The sequence below is a fragment of the Calliopsis andreniformis genome, chromosome 8 (assembly GCF_051401765.1).
Source record: "Calliopsis andreniformis isolate RMS-2024a chromosome 8, iyCalAndr_principal, whole genome shotgun sequence".
In the NCBI taxonomy this organism is placed as follows: Eukaryota; Metazoa; Arthropoda; class Insecta; order Hymenoptera; family Andrenidae; genus Calliopsis; species Calliopsis andreniformis.
In genome coordinates this window covers 5,109,705-5,132,041 of record NC_135069.1, presented here as the reverse complement: position 1 = coordinate 5,132,041, position 22,337 = coordinate 5,109,705, and the positions used below count along the sequence as shown (strand labels likewise).

At 41.4% G+C, this 22,337-nt stretch overlaps 3 protein-coding genes across 3 annotated transcripts; all 3 read left to right on the top strand.

Moving 5' to 3' along the window:
• The first annotated feature begins 13,612 nt into the window (after positions 1-13,612).
• On the top strand, positions 13,613-14,960 carry Prosbeta5 (Proteasome beta5 subunit). The gene is made up of 5 exons (XM_076383130.1): positions 13,613-13,771; positions 13,998-14,154; positions 14,220-14,432; positions 14,503-14,736; positions 14,798-14,960. The coding sequence occupies exons 1-5, from the start codon at positions 13,628-13,630 to the stop codon at positions 14,893-14,895; spliced, it is 846 nt and encodes a 281-aa protein (XP_076239245.1). The 5' UTR covers positions 13,613-13,627; the 3' UTR covers positions 14,896-14,960.
• A 254-nt stretch (positions 14,961-15,214) lies between these two features.
• Positions 15,215-16,938, top strand: LOC143182241 (death-associated protein 1). The gene is made up of 3 exons (XM_076383131.1): positions 15,215-15,375; positions 15,546-15,645; positions 16,023-16,938. Exons 1-3 carry the CDS (start codon positions 15,327-15,329, stop codon positions 16,180-16,182), a joined length of 309 nt encoding a protein of 102 aa, XP_076239246.1. The 5' UTR covers positions 15,215-15,326; the 3' UTR covers positions 16,183-16,938.
• Positions 16,939-17,245: 307 nt separating this feature from the next.
• Positions 17,246-22,016, top strand: LOC143182239 (mitogen-activated protein kinase 15). Its single transcript, XM_076383128.1, has 11 exons — positions 17,246-17,332; positions 18,040-18,259; positions 18,361-18,491; positions 18,557-18,732; positions 18,786-18,925; positions 18,994-19,186; positions 19,308-19,448; positions 19,524-19,702; positions 19,817-19,954; positions 20,016-20,170; positions 20,460-22,016. The coding sequence occupies exons 1-11, from the start codon at positions 17,246-17,248 to the stop codon at positions 21,096-21,098; spliced, it is 2,199 nt and encodes a 732-aa protein (XP_076239243.1). The 3' UTR covers positions 21,099-22,016.
• Positions 22,017-22,337: the final 321 nt, after the last annotated feature.

Here is a 22,337-nt window from a genome sequence, read left to right as displayed (position 1 = left end):
CGAGGGTTGCTGGAGGGGGACCAACGCGGTACAGTGGAAAGAGGGGGCCGTGAGGAGAAGACGAAGAGAGAGGATTCTTGGAGAGTGAAAGGGAAAGAAGAAGACCGACGCGAGGAAGAAAGAGGCGGAAAGAGAGAGACAGGGGCAAACATAGGTGGAGGAGAAGCAGAGAGAAGGAGAGAGAGACTTCTACAAGGGGGGAAACCCAATGAACGAAGAGATCCAGCCAAAATCGACCAATGGCGACGTGGTACCGCCATGGTACTTTTTACGAACCGCGAGGAGGGAAAGGTGAAGAGACGAAAAAAGTGAAAGTTCGCGCCAACGCCGCGGATAGCCAACACCTTGTACCCTCCACTCTTCCTCGCCGCGATTCAGTCCTTCCTCGATTTTTATTCTACCCCCTCCTCCCCTCTACGGCGTCCCATCTCGGTCTCTTCGTAAATCTTCAAACCTCGAAGACTCTGGATTCGACAAATTCAAGTGAACCTTCTCCTGGGGAACACCTTTCGACTAATTTTCAGCGTTCGAGTGTTTTTTTACGTCTCATGTTGCTTGGACGAAGAGATTTTTAAATGGCCCATTTATCGATGGAAAAATACTAAAATACTTCTGTTGCAACTTTGTTGACTCAGGTCTACCGCTTCGCGACGACTATTCGTCGTACAAAGTAACTCATTGCCGAAGCTGCCTCTGGTGGGGCACCGCAGCCGAGCGAAGAGACAAGCAAGCGAACGAGCGAGCAAGCACTCTGGCGCCCTCGATTTCACTTTCATTACGAGGCCAAAGGAGCGCTTCGCTTACGCTCATTCACTCTCGTTCCTTCATAGCCACGTACACGCGCGTACAAGCGCACTTAGCCTATATTTTTACGGCTGCTTGAATATACCGCGAGCGAGGCTAGAAACGCTCACATCGGAGTCTTCAAAGTGGACAGCACGAGATTTGAACAACTGGAGAAATTTCTAAATTTCTGGTGGGCAGAGAATCTTAATTCCTTCATGATATGAGAGAATTCGGAGATCAAAAAATTTACAGAAAATGATATGCATCTTTGAACCTTGAAACTACCCCTAACTGGCAAACGAACTCCTTCATTGGGTTAAATTTTAATTTTTAATGAGAAAAATACACAGAATTCGACTCCTTATCGAGAAATCAACTGATAAGTAAAATTTTTACGATGATTAGAGTTTGATGGAAACCGTCCTCCAATCAACCGTGATACGAAGTTTAATGTAGCAGTAACCGGAAACGAAGTTTCGACTCAGTGAAACGAGCAGCGAGATATCGTAATTAACACGAGTTCACCGCAAACGTTCACGCTAATAAACTGCCTTGCACTGCTGCATTATTAAAAAATAATTGAGAAGATTAAACGCTCTTGAAAACACCATCGTGTTAGCTCGAATAAGAAACTGCATTTCCTTTATTTAATTCGACAGAAATTAAAATTTATGGTGCTAAAGAAGTTAAAGTTAATTAGCATGTTCCAAGGAACAGGTTACCTACTTTGTTAACTCTAGCACAGACATTTTGACAGAATGGTTTCTATTAATTTTTAAAGCAACCGTGCCAATCGTTGTTTCGCCACTTTAAGATAAGAACCAATTACTCGGGCGCACGACACTTGAATTATCATAGAAAAGCCTCGCGGTGTAATCTCCTTTAGCCGCAAGTAAGAACAAGACAAATTGCTCGTTGCGACCTAAGACGACGATTTCTAGATTAGGCAACGATTGTTCGCGTTGGACTCCATTATTCCGACGTAGAGTCATGGAGTTATGAAATCGACTGCATACGATTGCATTCAATTAATTAGTAGCTCATTGATTTACAAAATGACGGTGGGTAATTTTGTATTATTACAAAGAGGTCTAATTATGGTTACAATAATTGGAAGTTGGAGATCAAAACAATACAAACGCTCAAAATTAAAAATTTAAATAAATTACCTAAATATTTCTATGTTAAAAAATGTCTATGTCTCAATATTAAAAAATTTTTAAGTATTTTTATTAACGAAGACACCCAGTTATCAGGTCACCAAAGCCTACTCTTCGCGTCAAGTATTAACTACATTCAAAACCAGCACTTGGAGCACGCCCAAGTGCAAGTGTTTTCACTCTCTTGCGATCCCACCTCATATATTATACAAAATTGGCTCTTCGGTGGCATTCGCTCGGCTAAATGCGACCGCGGCTTTGGAGTCCCATCTACGAGCGCGCAGAGGTGGCGGAACTCGAGAGATCCGTCCGGCGATGGTGTTTCGTAATGTCAACGAAGAAACGCGGTGGCTGCCAGGAATTGACATAATCGGTGAAAGTACTGTACCCACTACCTTGGCCTTAGGTTACGAGCCGCGCTTAGGATAAATGAAGTATACTATGATCGCGAGCCTACTCCATAACGGGCAACGTATCGCGTAGATCGACCGCCGGGTCGTTTAACGCCTTGTCACTTTTACCGTGCTCCACATACGCGGAGCGCGAACGAGCGAGCGACCAAAGTGGGCTGGCTCGCGCAACGAGACGCGAGCGCACATGCGATTCGCTTCGGGCGACAGCACCTCGTGCACGCCGTTTCAGAAACGAAGGCCAAGGTCGACGTCGACGTCGAACACTCGTTTACACCCCTTCAACCCCTTGATTGATATAATATTACTCTGTGAAACAGGTGTAGCTGTACAATGTTGCGTCAGTGTTCTCAAATTTGCCAGCCAGAAAAAATTTGTCAAGTAGAAAGTAGAATAAGTCGACGGTAAGGCTGACCATTCGTTCTTATCTCTTCAACCACCTGAGGGAAGCAATCCTGTTCTGTGAGACTGGTGTATACTATTTTGGTCAGTATTTTCCAGCATCCGATAGTAGAAGATTTATCAAATGAAAATTAGTGTAGCTGAATGCCATTTAATGTGAAATTATAATAATCCACCCATATAAGAAACATTCAAAATAATATCAGTGTCTACACTCTCCATTAACCTTCTAGCAATATTAATCTCAATAACTCAGAAAGCTGCAGCAAGCCTCTACTTCACGTCTCATCGCAATAAATCATCCTAAGCCTATACAAGTGATGATAAGTCTAACCCGCAATTGTACCCCCACGCGTCCTTATCTCTCCAACCTGGATTTCCCCGAAACTCTGACACTCGTATGACAGATTGAGAGGTGCCGTGACCTGTGACTTCTTCGGAGCATTCCACACGATTTAAATCGCGGCATGGTCCCTTCTTTGGCTGAGGGAGGCGGAAAAGACTCGAAGCTCGTGAACGTGGTGTACGTGGTCCACGCGTGATATCCGCGAGTGCGACTCTGACGACAAGTAGCTAGTAATGCCGTGACCTTGACTCTGGCTAGCCAAGCAGCTGGCTGCTCGGCCAGGAATAAGCTCGATGCGCGGTTACCATGTTGCCACGCTAATATTAGCGTACACAGCCGCGTGCACCACGAGTGACCGAGTGACCGACGTGTGTTCCTGGTGCATCCGTTTCATTGCTCGCCTCCCCGTGGAGTAATAAAACAGCTGAGACTGGGCGTCCACTCAATGAACCCCTTATCAAACTTCGCTCGAGCGGTGCAAGCCTCCTTTATCTACGAATGGATCGCGTGAATGGACGAACTCCTCGATTTCCATCGCAGGCTACCGCTGCGCGGTGCTAGGAACGAGGAGCGAATTTTGCGGTCTAATTGCTTGCCTCTGACCTTTTTATTAACCCCCTGTATTTTTAGGCACCGATAACCCTAATGTGTCTCTAAGATAGACGGAGTTTAAATTCATATTAGATACTGGCTATATTTAGCATGCTGTGGTCCGTGGTCTACAGATAGCACAGGATGATTACCGGAAGTAGAATTTCTGAGCGCGTGTAAACATGAAGATGAAGAGATGCTGAAGTCATGGGGAGTTCTATTGTGGTTTGGAACGAATTGCAGTAGAGGAAAGATTCATAGTTCGTACAGAAATGATCTAAAAGCGAATCGGTGAGTTGGAAAGCAGTACAAGGCTAGAAAACAACATTTTGAGTCTAGTTCTACGTATTTTACATATGTGAACCTGAGAGACAAAGTAGATATTACGTGTAACTTAATACACTTTGGCCCTGGTGTCTAGATATAGTTTTGAGATTATTCGAGACTAGCTAATTTTGAAGGTCTACTGTTCAACTCACCGATTCAACCACTTTGAATAATTTTTAAAGAAGGGATAGTTGTTTCTACTTCTCAAAAAATGTGGCAGTGAAAACACTTTTCGTAGACTTGTCAAACTAGCTAACAACTAAATAGAATATCCGCGAGCGTGTACCATGGAATATGCCGATTGTAGCGGGTGACGGTGCCTTCCGTCAATGGAATTATTCCGGAGGTCAGAGGGTAAGCTAGCATATAGGAGATTAAATCTGCTAATTATATTCTTTCATACAGTCTGCGACTGAATACCGCGTGCTAACGAGAGAGAAAAGAGTAGAGGGAAGGGGCCAAAAGTGACTCGGTCTGTTTTTCTTTTCGGGTCGATATACCTCGAGGGGGCACGAACATCTCGATAACGAGGTATTCTTCGATTATCCAAGCAGAAGCATATTACGACTTTCCTCATTTCCTACGATTACTTTATCAATCTTATTCCCTCCCCGTTTTTTACCAACTGAACTCTTGATTAAGTACCTCTAAAGAAGTACGTCTCATCTTGAAGACCAGTGAAGTATCGCGACCGCCTTCTAATCTTGATCACCGCACATGACTCGATTATCAGCACCAGATAAGAAAGTCATTCGATAGATCGACCACTCATACATGATGGGATAGGAGAATCCTGGTCAGGGGGCGGTTATCTGTACACGGTAGCATGATGGAAAAATCTCCAAAAGCAGGTTCAAAGGTGAAGGCTGGACGGCATCGTTCCCGCCATTCAAAGCTCGCAGAAAGAAGACGAGGGATATCGCGAGAAAGAGTTATCGTCGCCTCTCTCCTCTCGAGAGAAACGACGGAGAAGCAACAGCGAAGAGAATCGTAAGAGTTAAAAATGATTGATAACCTCGAACGACACTAGTGTCGCGTTATTACTGTGCTACTGACGCAATTGGATCGTGATACGCGTCGCAGGGGGTCTCGAGATCGTTTATTCTTATACTTCACTTTGAACGTTGCCCCACGGCCCCACCACCCCTTCCTTCCTTTCTTTCTTCCCCTGTTCCCAGATTCTACGTCTTTGCGTCAGCTTTCGAGACTCAATTTTTCTTTCACGCGACGTAATCAGCGAACTATCAGAGTTCGACGTCGAGAACGCGTGCTGAGACTCGTGCTGATGAAATCTCGCGAATTAATTGCTCACTGAACTTTGTGAAAATTGTTCGACATATGAAAAATGACTTCGGGATAGAAAATCACGAGGAAGTAGTTTAGTTTGTGGATTTGTCAGTGACGTAGAAATTAGCAAGTTTTTGCCAAAATTCGACGGTATCCTGTGCAACAATACACAGATAACGAGAGCCATGAACAAAAATGCCCCGATAGCCCTACAACTCTGATAACCCTTTTCCAGGTCGACCGATAGCGACGAGTTGAAATAATGAATTTAATCCTCTGATATTATTCTCCTGTCGGTGTATTTTTTTCGCAGTCACACGTGACTACGTCCTCACCTTGCGATACGTTGGTATCGGGGCATGTGACCATGACTCACTCTTTTGCAAATTTGCGACCCTTGTAGTTAGAGAGAATTTCGGAGTCAATACTCTGATTAGATTGAGGACCAATCTTGAGTGCGATGAACTAAATGGAAACATCTGATCCAGCGTGATGGAAGATTTCAAAAATGACTTCTATTTTAGCGAAGAATATTTTGACTAGAAGAGATAGAAAAGTTCACTGATAAGAAGTTTATAGAAACAGATACATTTTGAAATTATTAAAGAAAACTATCTCTAAAAGTAAACCTCAATATTTTTTAATGACTCTAAGATGTGGTAAAGCCCACACCAAGATTTTAACAAAGGAAATTACAGCATAGTTTAACTGACTACATTCTGAATGTTCTTAAAATGAAGAAGTAGAGTGTTTCGTATCTCTGCTTCCGACAATTAAAAAATATCTACATACATACTGTACGGGGGGAACCGAATCGCTTAATTTATACGACCTTGACTAAAGTTGGAATCATTATCTCACAAAATGCCTCTTAGTCAAAGGAGAAGTGTAATTTATAAACTCCAGTAAATTTTACCCACAATCTTTTCTAGCTAGTTTCATCACGAATTACGAACATCGAATAAAAAATATTGAAATTGATGCATTCGTCTTCCCTCTCGAAAAGAAGTGAAAGTTCTGCAGAACAGAGGAACCAAGGTAACGACGAAGAATTAGAACAGAGGAACATTTTCCCGTATCTGATGACCAAACGAATTCCGAGGAACACCCCGCTCGGGCCTCGATTTTACCCGCCCTCTGCCCCCTGTGCAAAAGTAGGTTACGGTTCTCGACGTTTCCTCGTAAAACCCCCTACGTGCATACTCGCACACCTACTCTTATTGGGCCCACTCGTGCCTACACGTTCCACCGAGTGGGCATGCTTGTATACCAGTCCGGTGTGACGAGTCAGCAGTAACGAAGATTTCGACACGGACCTGGTGGTATTCCTTGATGTAGTTGCATTCAAACGTCTACCTGTCCTCGTCAAAGAATTCGTCATCGACTCAATATCAAAGTCACTGACGTGTCCCTGTATTCTACATTTAAAGTAGCTAAGATAAGAGATTGAGTAGATGAGTGATAAACAGAGGGTAGATGAAAGGCAGGGTTTGGCTCGTGAAGAAAACTAGGGTGCTTCTACTAGTGCACCTTTTTCGGAGATTTAGGGTGGCAGTAAATCTGTAAGATTCCATAAGTGTTTACCAGCAGATCTTTGACCCAAAGTGGTATATGGAAATCTAAGAATGTTAAGCCAGAGTGGGGAGAGCTGGGGAAGGCAAACTCGCGGAGGACACTAACTTCGGAATACTGTTGCATCACCTCCCAGTTAATCATGTAAACATTACGCATCAAATTGTTCAGAAGCGAACGTAGTTTCTTTAACAAAACAAGAGATTATGATAGCTCCTCGGTAGAAGCTTTACTGCAACTTATCCTGCTCATCAATGAAGGGCATAAAAACTGTATGGACACAAATTACCTAAATTACAAATTACACAAATTGCTTTAATTTGTATGCAAAACTGAAAATAATTCTAGAATTGTTTACTTCCTTGAATAACGTAATAACCAAGTGCTAATACCATTATCTAGGGTCAGCTGTCCTAAGTTGAAATAACAAAACAATAAATATGGTAGCTTAATACTACCAAACAAAAAAGTATTACAAAGTATTCAAGCATTTATCACAGTGTTACAAATCATTACAATATATGAAAAATAAAAAATCATTTAATGTAGTAGGAACCCTCAGAAAAAGAATCTCATTCGATACAAAATTCTCAAAATTCCTTAAATATGTCACATAATATAATAATAACACACAAATAATAAAAAAGATAATATAATAACACATAAATTACATAATAGTAATATAGTAATAATAGGTATCTTTTAACCCTTGTAAATGTTCAATACCACTTAAAATAACTTAGAATTAGAAAAATAGAATATTTCATAATCACTTTTCACCCTCAAAGCTTCACGTCCCCTCACATATGGACACATTCAATTTGCAAGGGGTAAGTGATCGCAATCGATCACAAAGTAGCCGCGGCCGTTGGTCCTGTCCCCTGTTTTTCCACCCACGGTAGCGAAACGATCAGCCACAGTTTACTCCGCGGCGGTCGCTACTTACTCTCGCTACTAACTGCTCACCTTCACCTCGTCTCTTACTCAACGATCGTGCTAGCCGAGAGTTCTACCCCCCGTTGCGTAATTACCGCCGCGCGATCATTACCGAGTCGAATCGTCACTCGAGCGGAATAAGTGCGTATACCAGGGAACGTAAAGTCACGTTTGCGTTGGCTGTACATCTGTGTGAGTACAGATTCGAGTATGTACAAGGATCTACCAACGATGCAAAGCTCGGAACTAGTAGGGCAAACGTGTTATCACTTGGGCTTAGTTGAGGGGTAACTCTCGATGTAACCAGCTGAGTTTTCCGCGCTGACGCAAGACATCTAATTACAGCATAATGAATAAACAATCGAAAGGGAAAAAGAGGATAAAAGTAGTGGGTAATGAATAATATGGAAGAGGCTTTGATTCATTGGCAGAGTCTGTTGGAGGAAAATGATTAATGCCAAATTATTGCTGTCGAGTTTTTTAAATGTATACAAGATGATTTAGAGTGACTGTAAACTGACTTTTTATAGTGACTATTATACTGTATGAGAAACCTCTTTTTTTGACAATTCCAATTATTGTAGCACGTTTGCCAAAATAATAGTAGCTGCACGTTTCGTAGCCACAGATCACCCTGAATGACGCTATTTTTTCAATGACGAAACAGAAGTCAACAAACGCGCATAGTTCGTCAGTGACTATATGCTCACAGCAGCATGAAAACAATCACGAAAACAGAAGTACGGAAGATAATACAAGAACTTGACGTAACCACTGATAATCTTTCTTATCCCATTCCATGTGACGAATCAAAACAGCAAATTCCAACAATAATAGAATGAAGTCTACTTTTTCTACTCATTGAGAAAAATTTGACATTAATTTAATAATATTCTGTGTCAAAAATAAAAAAAAATTCTTTTCAAGTCATCCTGTATACACATACTACCCCTAGCAAACAGTTTTCAATCAAACATAACAATACAAAATAATCTAAAAATATTCTAGTTTTTAAAAATGTAAAATGCCATCGTACTAAACCCATCTAATAATCTCATATGTTTTACATTCATACAATAGCATTTTACATTGCAAAAACTACAATATTTTTTAATAACTTCATATTATTGTCTTCGATCGAAAACTTTCTGTCAGGAACAGTACTATCCACGATCACGCTTAGAAACATAAGTGGTAATACGACACTTTTGCGAGAAACGGAGAATAAATAATTATGTAACAGGACTCCGATAATTCGAGGAGCGTGCGGCAGTGGAATCGAGCGTTCCAAACGGAGCGAAGCTTTTTTGGAAGTAACCTCAGATAGCTCTCCGTTCCATGGAGATTAGAGCCGCGAGCGACGATACCGACGGTTAATTATAGCGTTTCAGCGACGACTAATTCTTCGCGCGACAATGGGAACGGAAAACGCGCAGTAGGCCGCACGTGTAGGCGCCAGCAGCCAAGGACCACGATTTTTTCCTAAGCCGGTTCACGGGCCCTGATAACGGCCAAGACACGAGCGTCTGCGGCTTTTTCGCGCGTGCTGCCAGCGGCAGTCTTAAGGCAAAGCTCGCGTCCTTGCGCCGATTGAACGTTGAACCCCGACAGTGACACGGGCCGTGCAGCATCCTATTCGACGATCGACATGAATCATCGACCGGTCGCGAGTCGTCGATATTGCATATCGATGCAACTTTTATCGCGGATTTAAACAGGCGCGTGGAATCGGCTGGAATTTGTTGCTACTTTGACTCTGGTAATCGAGTGAATTCAAGGAGATTGCCTATCAGAGTGGTTAAGATCGAGGGGAAAAAAATGACTGAGGCGATATGTACCGCCATAGGGCCAACGGTTTGTAATAACAAAGTGCGCCAGGGAAAACATGTTTTGTTCCAAGTTCGCGCAAATGAATCAACGCGCGATCGGCTGTTTTGTTTGTTTGCCAAGATACACAGTCGCCACGCTTCCGTCTTGCCTATTATCGTCCCCTTGCCTTCACGATTTTTCAGTGAACCGTGGGACCACGCGCGAAACCGCGCGTGAACTTTGACATCGATGGAAGAGAATCGTTTGAATCGGAGGAACGCGTGGTCCCGCGATCGCTTTGAGGAAAATCGTGATGGAAGAATAGGAAGCGTAGGAGAGTAGCAGCGAGAACCGTTTTAACTTATCGAATCTTGCGTCGCACCATCGACCCCGCCGACCCTCGAAACCCGATAAAACCACCAGCTACTGTTCGAACGCGTTCGCGCCTTATCGAGCACTTTATCCGGTGGTCTTGTAAACTGAACCGTCTTTGGGGATGCTAATGATATCTGTTTTGAAAGTTACTTGACCCTTTACTGGGTTGATTTAGAGAAAGGGTCTCTTAAGAAATATCTTTACTGATCGTTTACGCAGAGTGGTGATTCGAGGAAAATGTAGGTATTAGATAGAGAAATTTTTGAATTATTTTAAGGAAATAAGTTTTCTCTTGTGCCCCCTCGGTAATATGATATTATCAGCATAAAAAATCATCCTACAAAATATGTGCATAAAAAAATACACATATTTTCAAACAACTCAGTCTTTTCTTAAAATAAATAATGTATACGACTCCAGTAATTTCTTGTTGTCACGCAATAATTGTAGTAATAATTATACTTCATAGTCGTAAACAAATTCACTATGATTTCAGGGCTCTTGTCAGCAACAAACTAAATGTATAAAAGTCATACTTGAGGTCATTTCATATGTCAATAATTCGTGTTTGTCTCGTGAGGGAACGTGAAGGACAAAATTAAAAGAAAATAACAATAATTTCAGGCACGAAAATAGAAATGATAAAAAGTGTACATATAAATTGCACAGTATTGAAAAACAGTCATTTTATGATAAAATCACTTTCACGTGGAAGCGATCCTCCTCGATCCATGTATGCATCCAACATAAATGAAATGTACCTGTTAACCCTTTCACACGTTTTAATCTCTTCCCCAAGAATTTAATAAATCCGTCCAGCTGATACCCAATTAAACCGAAAGCAAACGTGGCCCAATTTCATCTTAATCGAAGTAAAACCGGCAAAATAAAAAAAAAAGCACGAGCCACACGAACGCTGTCGGAGGCTTCGTGCAGCTCCAAATTATGCATGCATCACCGAACAAAGATCCGATCAGAATTCGATGGTGTCTCGTGTATAATGCGAGATCGTTATCGCCTCTTATCTGGCCAGATATCGCTCGCGCGCGACTAGCGTATCGTCGCTCGTCTACCCGTGACGAATCGCTTCAATAAGCTAAAAAATATGCCAAACGATGGAAAAAGAGGCAAGGAAAGAAGCCAGATGACAATCGCGCGGTGACGTAACACGCTGACGATTACTTCGAGCGAACGAGCGACGAACGCCACAGAAGCGCGGAGAAAAATTCATACTCGCGGCTCGATCCTGAACCTGTGTGTACGTGATGCATTTGGAGCGGATTAGGAGCTGCATTCGAGCACCGATGCATCGGCGTTCGGAAAAAGGGACCGTGGGACGAGCACGATAAGAGGGGGGTGTAGGGGAGTGTGGAACGATGATATCGTTATCGGTGTTCCGTGGCAGGCAAACATCGGCCGCTTTACCAGAGAATCGCCAAGGAAAATATGCAATTATACGCGCTATCGTGTTTCGGGATAACGACGACGCGGCAATGGGTGGTGCCATCCAGAGATCGACCAATCGAATGCTGCGGTAAAGTGCCTTACCCCCTTACACGTGACCCCTACGCCCTACTACGTCACGTATCGCTGACCCCGCGAGAGCAAAATAATACTCTCGCGGACGAAGACTATGACTACGATGATATTTAACGAGGCGCGTTCGCGATCGAAACCCAAGAGCCGACAGCATGTTTTGCGCTCGCGAACGGTATCGAAATGTGACGTGCCCTCGCTTTTGATTATCTTAGCGCTATAAATCACGCGATACATGGACCGTGGAGTACGCCTCCACGTGGAACGATACGTCAACTTTAAGTCGAGGCATGGCGTATTGAAACGAAAAGATCCCAAGCTCCTATTGCCTTTATTCTTTTTTTCTCTTGTTTATAGTTCTAGTAGGTTTGTAGAACCTGATAAGCATAACTGAATGGGCTTAAAGAGTATCTGAGTTCTATAGGAGTTACAAGGTATTAAAATATACTATATATATTGTTGAGCTGACTGATAAAAGTGGAAGAGAAATGAAAAATTTCTGAGAATAATGGATTTTGAAATTGGGGCTCAAGAATCTTTAATTCTTAATTTTTTTAATTCTTGCAGTTATTATAATCCTTCCTATGGATAACAATAATAAATAATGAATTTTGTTTTCTACTATACTTATGCACTTTTTTTTGTTTACTGAGTTGTCTAAACAAGTATTGCGTATTCTTATTCAAATTTCAAATCCTTCCCTCCAATTATTGAAAATTCAACATGGCGCATGCGACGTATGCGCGCGCAAACGATGATACGAAATTGCTAACCCAATTGTATTATAATTTATAACACAGCAATCATTTATTTACAAACCTATCGAACTTTTCTACTTTTTTCTATAAATACTACTAGCTTTTTAACTAAATTAGTATCTATAATTCAAAAACAGCATGTTTTAATATCAATAAAATAGCCCTTGGTCTTTTCGTTTCAGACGCACATGGTAGTCATTAAAATTGCACAAAAATGTTCACATAGATATTCACAAATCATAGTACATTCAATAAATAAACAATATTTCATATCAATTATGTTAATAAAAGGGTACTTACCCTGCTTTTCTGTTGTTTACTCAAAGATTTAAGCGGGAAGAAGCAGGATTCCTTCTCCAAGTCAAAGCTGCTGCGCAAATGAAATCGACATACCCTTAGCGCCACCATGCGGGAACATCTGTAACAAATCGCGACTAATATAACTTCTGATATACCGGCAAAAATTCATATTTAAAAAATCGTGTGAATTTAATTTCAAAGAAAAAACGATACCATGAATAATTTACTACTTTCAACTACAATGCGAAATACGTCTTGAATTTTATAAATTGCAACATAATGAATTTAAAAACTATGCGAACAAAACGTACTCTTCAATGTCTCAATTCTTTTACGATTACTAAACTGCAAATTTTACAATTTACTAAGTTGATACATTCTTCTTATAAAGAAAAGAACAGTGTGTATTAACGAACCTCTATACTACACATGATCAATCGTTGCTTAACTTTCTTTTCTAAAGTCTCGTACAAAACTGAGCTTACTTTACTATCAACACACGCGTATCTTTACCGAAGGACGGAGGGACAATGTTAACACGACTACGTCGCGAAGCAAAATAAAACCTGCACGTCAGGTCGTAAGGATGTAAAGGGAAATAAAAACAAAGTTGAAAAGGAGGGGTGTCCTAAGTATTCCTACACAAAACCCAAACTCATTACTAGCCGCGAGGGATTCAACTGTTTTTAATTTTTTGTATACCTTTCTCATTTCCTTTCGGGTGATTTCTTCAAACAGTCTTCCTCTAACGTAAAGAAAGATATTTGTAGCGTAATTTCTCAATGTTATGAAGTTTTCGAGACTAAATAAAACAAAAAGTAACTTTTAAAGCACCTTTGAACTGAATCAACTACAGGAAGCTCCGCCATTTGCAAAAATTAAAGAGAGTTCGAAAATTGCGAGAAAAAGTTGCTGCTCATGGACCTCTAGTGGTGGGTTTAAAAAATAATCGTAAGGCGATCAACGCGCCAACTATCAAGAATATTTTGAATTAACAAGATGACAAGCATTCGATAGTACGCGATCACAAAAATGGCGCTCGCTGAAGTTTGCGGTCTCAATTCATTTGTTGATTTAAATCCTTCTTATGGGAAGAATTTGTTCTCACAGGAAATCGACGCTCTTAGCAAAAATTTCACCAACCATGCACAACTGGCTGTGCCACCGTATGCAAATGTAAGTGAATTATTTGGGATGTTTGTGTTAGCCTCTTCCTCGCTGTTTAAATTTGCTAAATCATGTGATTACATTTTATAAATAATATGATACTTTATCAACACTTCAATATTTATTATACCACTTCCTCCTATAAGTTTAATCCTTTCCATTGTACAGAATAAAAATTTTTCATACAGGTTAAAAAATCTCGTTGCATTAACTCCATTTTTTCGTTTGCACACAGCCAGCCGAAAATTTGGCTCGTTTGGCCGATGGAACTGATGAATCAGGAAAACACCTGAAGATTAAGTTTGATCATGGAACCACTACATTGGGTTTCCAGTACAAAGGTGGTATTGTACTTGCTGTGGATTCACGTGCCACTGGAGGACAGTTCATTGGTAAATTGAAGAATATTTGCAAGTTAAAAGTCTGGGAAGGAGTTCTACAAGATTTTTCTACACAGGTTCACAGACCATGAAGAAAATAGTGGAAATCAATGATTATCTTCTTGGAACTTTGGCTGGTGGTGCAGCAGATTGTGTCTATTGGGACCGTGTATTAGCAAAGCAGTGTCGTATGTATGAATTGAGGAACAGAGAACACATTTCTATTGCAGCTGCCAGCAAGCTTCTATCAAATATGGTATACAATTACAAAGGAATGGGATTAAGCATGGGTAGGCTTTTATTTTTTCAATTTAATGCTCTTCTTAAGCAATGGTCCTCATTAAATATTTTTTTTAATAGGTATGATGCTTGCTGGCTGGGATAAGAGAGGACCTGGCCTATATTACGTTGATTCAGAAGGCACTCGTACTCCAGGAAAAGTTTTCAGTGTAGGATCAGGCTCAATCTATGCATTTGGTGCACTAGATTCTGGCTACAGCTGGGATTTGTCAGATGAAGAAGCGTATGAACTTGGCAGAAGATCAATTTACCATGCCACTCACAGAGATGCTTATTCCGGTGGTATTGTGAGAGGTATGTAATTACAAAAAAGGAGTATTTACACAGGTGTGTACAAAAACTAATTCTGTTTCAGTGTATCACATGAAGTCAACAGGTTGGGTACGCATTTCTGATGATGACTGCAAGGACCTTCATTACATGTACAAAGACCAAAAGGAGAAAGGACTGTAATAGAAATAATGAATTACTGTATTCTGTCACATGTTTTCTTTAATAAAATCAATTTCTAAAACGAGGATCTGACTTTATTTAGAAAAGCATTTATATATAGACTATTTATAAAACGCGTTTAGCCATTCATGTTTATAAACTTTACGTAATCCTCGAGACCCTACACATCGATAACGATATATTTTATATTACGTATAGATACCGCAAAGAAGCGCGTCAGTATTTCAAAAAATTCAACAGAAAAAAGATAAGGCGAAAAGAAACGCGTACGTGTTGAAGACGGCATCCCCACTGCTGTCACTCGCTTGTTACAGCGCCGACCGCCATCGAATCAGTCTGGTTGGTGTCGTAGCGCAACTGTAGCGCAACGAGCGGAAGCATACTCTCCGAAGTGATCGTAATTAAAATTCTGCTTATCAATACGTGAACAGATGTTGAGTCCAGAGGAATGCAAACTCAAGGGTGGACATCCTCCCGCAGGTAACTAAACAAATTGTGTTTTGATTCCAGGAAAGAATAGGAAAGGTTAATGTGTTTACACGTACCCATCGAATTACGTCGTATGCACCTGCCTGGACATTTCAAGGCCATCTAAACACGTATTTAACTTTCTACAATGGAAATATATGCGATTTGTATTTTTGTTTCAGTAAAAGCGGGCGGAATGAGGATCACCCAGCATAAAATACCGAAAGAGGAGCGTGAAATAAAACCAATTAAGGATGTGGACGAAAGTAAACCGTCGACCAGGTAGGCAGACTTATCTTTGAGTGTATGATAAGAATGATTACGTAGTTCGATGGAAGAACAAAAAGACATTAAAATTAATCTAGAAGAGGAAGTGCCATTTTTTGGATCGCTCAATAAATAACGAAAACACGATACGGATGACCCCAGGATAGCAATTGTTTGTGGTTGATAATATATATAGCCTGAGTTATATCTGCCATACTTGCGATAAGCGTCATTACTCGTATTACGCACGTAAATGAAACAATATGGTATTGCACAAATGATTGTGCACAAGAAAAACTTAATACCATAGTACACTTGAGAGTGATGTAAATTATAATAGTATCCACTGAAAGGGAAATGGAATGTTTATCTATGTTCTGACTTTATTTCAGTCCACCTAAGACTTTGATGATCAGCGGATTTCATGCTAAAGGAAATGCAGACTTTCCTCCAGAAGCTGTACAAGTTTTCCATGAGAAGCCTATACCAACTCATGACCCACGCCCAATTCACACTTCTCGTCCCATTGTTATACAACAACCCAGGAAATGAACAACATGGTCAACGTTTCTATAGGAGTGACTACTAATAGCTCCACATACTCAAGCATTTTAAAAACACAAAAAAATTTTAAAAACGAAGGATGATAGATTTATATAAAGTGTGTATTTAAGGGTATCTGTGGGACACGATCAGTAATGCTGCGTGTTTACAGTATGGTCTGTTTTCAAAGGAGCTATGCTTTCGTGATACGGAGCAAAGCTCCTCGCGAGAGTTTATTACTGTTATTAAGAGTGAAATGAATTTATTTTTAATGCGCCTCGAGATTCCTGTATCGGCATTTAGACGAACGATTCGCTTCAATCTTTCGGAGTATCGTTCGTCCACGCAATTAGTATTAGGATAGCCTGCTCTCCTCTCTATTTTGATAACGAATGCACCGTATTAAGCGTGTAATGTGCTGTAGAATATTCGTAACTGTCTTCGGGACCAGTATGCATTTCAAACTAGAATCCGTAGAAATTACTAGTATTCCATAACCGTTTGTTCTCCAATTTGTGTGTTTTTGCATTTAGCAGTAATATCCTAGTTATATGCTCTAGAAATTCCAATTGATCTGTGTATAATGCGCGGTCTCATCGTTGCGAAATCTACTGTAACTACTTCGCAAATTGTAACTGTAACCGTAACTCAAGCGTGTAAATGTCGAGCGAGATTCATAACGTTGGCCACAGTTTGTACGATGACTTGAAGAAAAATGTATTAAAAAAAAAGCTAAGAGAAAATAAAACGTTCTTACACGTAAAACGTGAAATACTTTCAATTAACTTCCTGTTTCTCTTTGACTGTATAGTAGAGTCGATTACGCGATGTCGTTAGTAACCATGAGTAGCATAGGACATTGTCGTCATGGTGACTGGTGTGAACCTCACAACATAGCCGCATTGATGTGGCAAAGGCTAAACGAAAAGACTGTCCGAGTGGTGCCTTCCTTCCTGATGTGTAAAGATGTGAATGCGTTGCGGTCGTTAAACGCCGTTTCCGTCTGCTGAAAATTTTCGTACGCCCACAATCCTTCGGATTACCGTGACCGGTTCGCAAACTTCTCGTCGCGATGTCGACGAAGAACACCGAAAAGGTTTTGGAGATCGACGTGCACGTCAGTAAACATTATGACATCATTCGACGTCTTGGCAAAGGGGTAATTTCATTTTTGTAATTTCTTCCCTTTTTAAGATACCTAGTTCCTAATTCTACCTTCCTAGTTCTCCTCTTTCTTTATTAATGATGACTCTTTTGGAAAAAACTTTCGATGATTAAAGTATGCTTATACCGTCTACAAGTATTTAATTCTCAAATTACTGAAATTATTCATATAATAGTTACATTTAATCTCGACATACTGCATATTGTATACTACAGAAAAGTTTTAATGAAAAGGTTCAATTAGTTGAGACCTAAAGTATCAAGTTTGATATTGAAGTGGTCCCATGTAGTTGCATTAAATTTTTAATGCGGCAAATATTGAGCTATGCTGAAAGTTCGCGTCGATTTTTAAACGAGGTATCTCTTTACTTCACTGTAATAACTTTTTTATATAAATGAATTCAAGAACTACCTACAGGAAATCGACACGAACTTTTGGAAGAAACTAATAATTGATTCAAAGAGTAGAGCGAAGGTTCTAGCAGAAAAAGTTAGCGTATATACGTAAAATTATCAATAGCAGTCGTCACGGTATCTACATCGCGAAAAAGTATAACTAAGGCCACAATCAATACTCGAGTTAACAGTCACAATCGTAACGACGAATGCCGGAAGTATATAACAACAACTTAACGACGATGTCGAGCGAACTTTACCTCAGAAACTTTCGATCGACGATTCCCTTTACTCGTTATTTCTCAGGCTTACGGCATAGTGTGGAAAGCGATTGATAAGAAAAACAAGGAGACAGTGGCGGTGAAGAAGATCTTCGACGCTTTCAGGAACCAGACGGACGCGCAGCGCACATTCCGTGAGATAATGTTCCTACTGTCGTTCGCCAATCACGAGAACATCATACGACTGATCGGTCTGCACAAGGCGAACAACGACCGGGACATATATCTCGTGTTCGAGTACATGGGTGAGTTTAACCCGGTCCGAAGAAGAAAAATTCACAAAGGTCACGTGACGCGGCGATTCTCAGACATTTGGCCTGAAACACCTTTCGGCCCGTTTCCCCAGAAACCGATCTCCACAACGTCATTAAGAAGGGCAACATCCTGAAGGACATCCATAAGGTCTTCATCATGTATCAGCTGTTTAAGGCGATCAAATATATTCATTCAGGGAACGTGATACACAGGGACCTGAAGGTGTGTCTGTCTACTAACAATACTATCCATCTACTATCAATCGTTCTACCAAAGTCTGGTTTCAGCCGTCCAACGTTCTACTGAATGCTCAATGCCACTGCAAAATCGCTGATTTTGGTCTGGCGCGATCGGTCACTCAGATCGGCGAAGGTGATGGTGAAACAGCCAGCGATCCCACCCTCACAGATTACGTCGCCACCCGCTGGTATCGGGCACCAGAAATACTCGTTGCTTCGAAAAGGTACTGCCTCTCGATGAATATCCCAGACAACTTCTGATGATCTATTTACTTAGGTACACGAAGGGCATCGATATGTGGTCCTTAGGATGCATCCTCGGCGAGATGCTTCTCGGGAAACCGTTGTTCCCTGGCTCATCAACGATCAACCAAGTGGAGAGAATAATGGCCACACTCCCAACGCCCACTAAAGAAGGTAATTCAACGACGACGGAACACAATGGAGAGCGTATGTTCGGTCCACCTCGACGAACTTCTTTTCAGATCTAATTTCGGTCAGCGCTGGCTACGGAACTAATCTATTGGAGAAGACACCGAGCGGGCCGAGGAGGTCTTTAAAAGATCTATTGCCAGAGGTGTCGGGGAAGGCACTGGATCTTATCAGCAACCTGATAGTTTTCAACCCTAATTACAGATTAACGGCTGTGGAGGCTTTGGAGCATCCCTACGTGGCTGAGTGCGTACATTTTTCAACGTCCTATTGGAGAAATGATATGAGACTTAGTTTTTCTACATTTATCTACTGGGATCCTTGAAATGGATGAGGGATAATCGCTAACCTGCTTGTTTCTTTACAGTTTTCACAGGAGAAGCAACGAACCAGAGCGAGGATCGAGCGTTGTGCCATTGCTCAGGGACGACGTGCAACTCTCTGTCGACGAGTACAGAAATAAGCTCTACTCGATGATGGACGAGAAGCATCGAAAGCATAAAAATATGTGGTATAAAGGAGTTACCCTAGTCCACGAGCTAATGTATCAATCGACTGAAGCGAACGGGTGGTTTGTTGACAGGTCGAAGTCCAGGATCAGGCGACTTTCGGAGCACATCAGGAAGGAAACTACTGGCAATAATTACAATCCCGTGATTGGCCAAGGTGATGCGACTGTTGGCAGAAATCTTGCGCACTCGTATCAAGATTTGCGCAAAGAGAGGGCCAGGAGCACCGTGTATGAGCCTTCCTGTTACGAAGGTAAAATAATCGTTTGTTTAACTCTCAGCTGGGGCAATGTCTATATTACCATTTTGTGAGGACATCATCACAACTTGGGATTAAAAAAGTAAAATGTCGTGTGCTCTTTTTTAGACCGTACACAGCTACCAAGCAAAAAGACGACAGCACAGTCGCAAATAGACAGTGGCGAAAGAATCGCAAAAACGAGGACGACAAGCACCTCCATGGAGCCATCGGTGCAAGCTACTGTCAAGAATCTTCGACCCACGGGTAATTATTTAAATACCGCTGTACCTTCGCTATTCGTGCTAATGAATTCCATACACAACAGCTAAGAACGTGGCGACGCAGTACACGTACAATTTAATGAATGGCAATGCGAACAACCTGACACCTAGCACAACTAAGAGTTGCCTCTACATCAACCAGCAACACAGACAATTGTCAAAGTCCCAGCGTTCTATACAATCGGATCAAGTGACAGTGGTAAGTAGACTGTTTGACAGAATCGTATCAATCTATCTCCTCAGTAACTTTACTCTTCGTCTTGCTCTTGGCATAAGAGTAAACGGACGATTCTATCATTACAGGCTACGTGTCGCGTGGGATTCATTTAGGTACTGTAATCATTTATACGTGCCACAATTCATGCTTCTCGCACGCAGAACGTGTTTTCTGTTTCCGAAGCAATCAAATATAGAATCGCGATTTATTTCTTCATTTTATTCAGAATACACTAAAATTTAAATATTTGAATTGAGCTTCACGATTTCAGTGTGCACCTGGGGCAAGAGCCAGTCAATTATCCCAAGCAACACGGACCAAACTACGAAGGAACTGCAAACAAGTCCGTGGCCCGGTTCGATCAGAGATCAACTGGCGCGAGGAGAACCGAAGAACCTCACCTATCCGCGACAGTCCCAAAAACCTTCAGACGAAATACTTTGCGAGGACGCCAGAGAACACGACTGGCTACTGTCTTAAGTCCAATAGCAGTAACACAAAAAACACCAATAGCATCAGTGCCGAATCCTTGCACACTTCGTACCATTCTACCTTGAAGAATCAGACCATTCGAAATTACTTGAATCAAACGATGCCCCCGCGTATCGAAGAACAGTCCTCGCCATATCGAACGAGAAATAGTATTGATTATCGGACGATCATGAGAAGCGACTCTGAAAAGCCTAATTTTGCTACGATGGTCAATAATAGGTTGAAAAGTGGCAACATTAGTCGTAGCCAGGTGACGAAAACGCAATCGAAATATGTAACTGATGGGAATATCAGCAGTGATAAGAGATCGGCGCCGTTGATACGTGACTCACGTTTCTTTGATAGCTACAATCACAGTCACGGTGTAATAACAGCGTCCGCTTACAAGGATCTACGAAATGGCACTATAAGATGGTGAAATATCGTGGAGTCAAGCTTCCGAAAAAAAGAACGGCGACTGATAGGATTTGCGACAGAACAGATGAATATTTTTATACGATTCTTTCTCTACAGTAATTTAGGTGAATAAGCTTTTCGAAATCTTCGCGAAGAGTCTTCACAAGTCCTTGCTCTCAGTATTAAGTAACAAAGGATCAATTCTTACTGCATTCGTGAACACCGAGGCGAATATCATTGACGATAACTTAGTTTCGCTGGAAATTCAGAGCCGCGGAAGCCGTTCTTTTTCTCGGAAGCCAGAAGCGTGGAGTTCCTAAATCAATTTAGCAAGATGTCAATGGAAACGATGTCGCGCGACCGACACTTCGAATTCCCACGGGGGAAGACTGCCAGCAGCCACATGAATAACTAAAGTATCACAAACGTAAACGCGATAGCGAACAATAAACTGTCTAAAAGGAAAAGGTACTTTAAGCACTTAGGTAAGAAGAATCTCACGAGATACGATCTTTTTGTAACCTTAGTATAAGGACTCAGAGGAAGACGAGGAAGAAAGACACTTTCTTAGACTTCAATCCCTTCTTACTTCATTCTCCTCGGTACATTGCACCAATGTCAAATTTAAGAGAAAACACTCTCTGAGCAGAGGTCGCGTTGGAATTCGAAGGGAGCGCAAGGGCGTAATAATATCGAGCGAAAATGTACGAGTATGCAACGTGCAACTAGTTAGGGGCCAGGGGGATGAGAACCCCGTCCCCCGCGGAGGCAAGGGAACGATCTTCCTCCTTCGCGTTAACCATGTATTCGTTGACAATTAGCGTGTAAATTCCTTTGTAATATCCTTTTTTGTGATATACTTTTATGCGGCTATGTGATCTCGTCTAATTCCTATGTATAACCTGTCATGGAATAAACTTTTTACCAAAGGAGTGCTCCCTGTATTCTCCCCTGTTTTCCCGATCAAAAGCGACGTCAAAGATTGCCTTAGTCCCAACGAGGATATCCTCCACTTCAGAAACGAGATAACCACGTTTTCATTTTCCATCGAGATAGACGCAATTCGGGATTCTCGTTGCCCAACCCTCAGTTCGCGCACAGGAAGGATCACTAATAGAAACGTTAGTCCCGACCCTTTCTTTTCAATATCGCTGAGAAAATAATAAAAGTTTGCTCGCACAAATGACGAGACCCCTTCCAGTCCGTCTTATATTGCTTCTTCCTTTCTCCACTGAAAATTACTCGATTTTATACCCGTTGT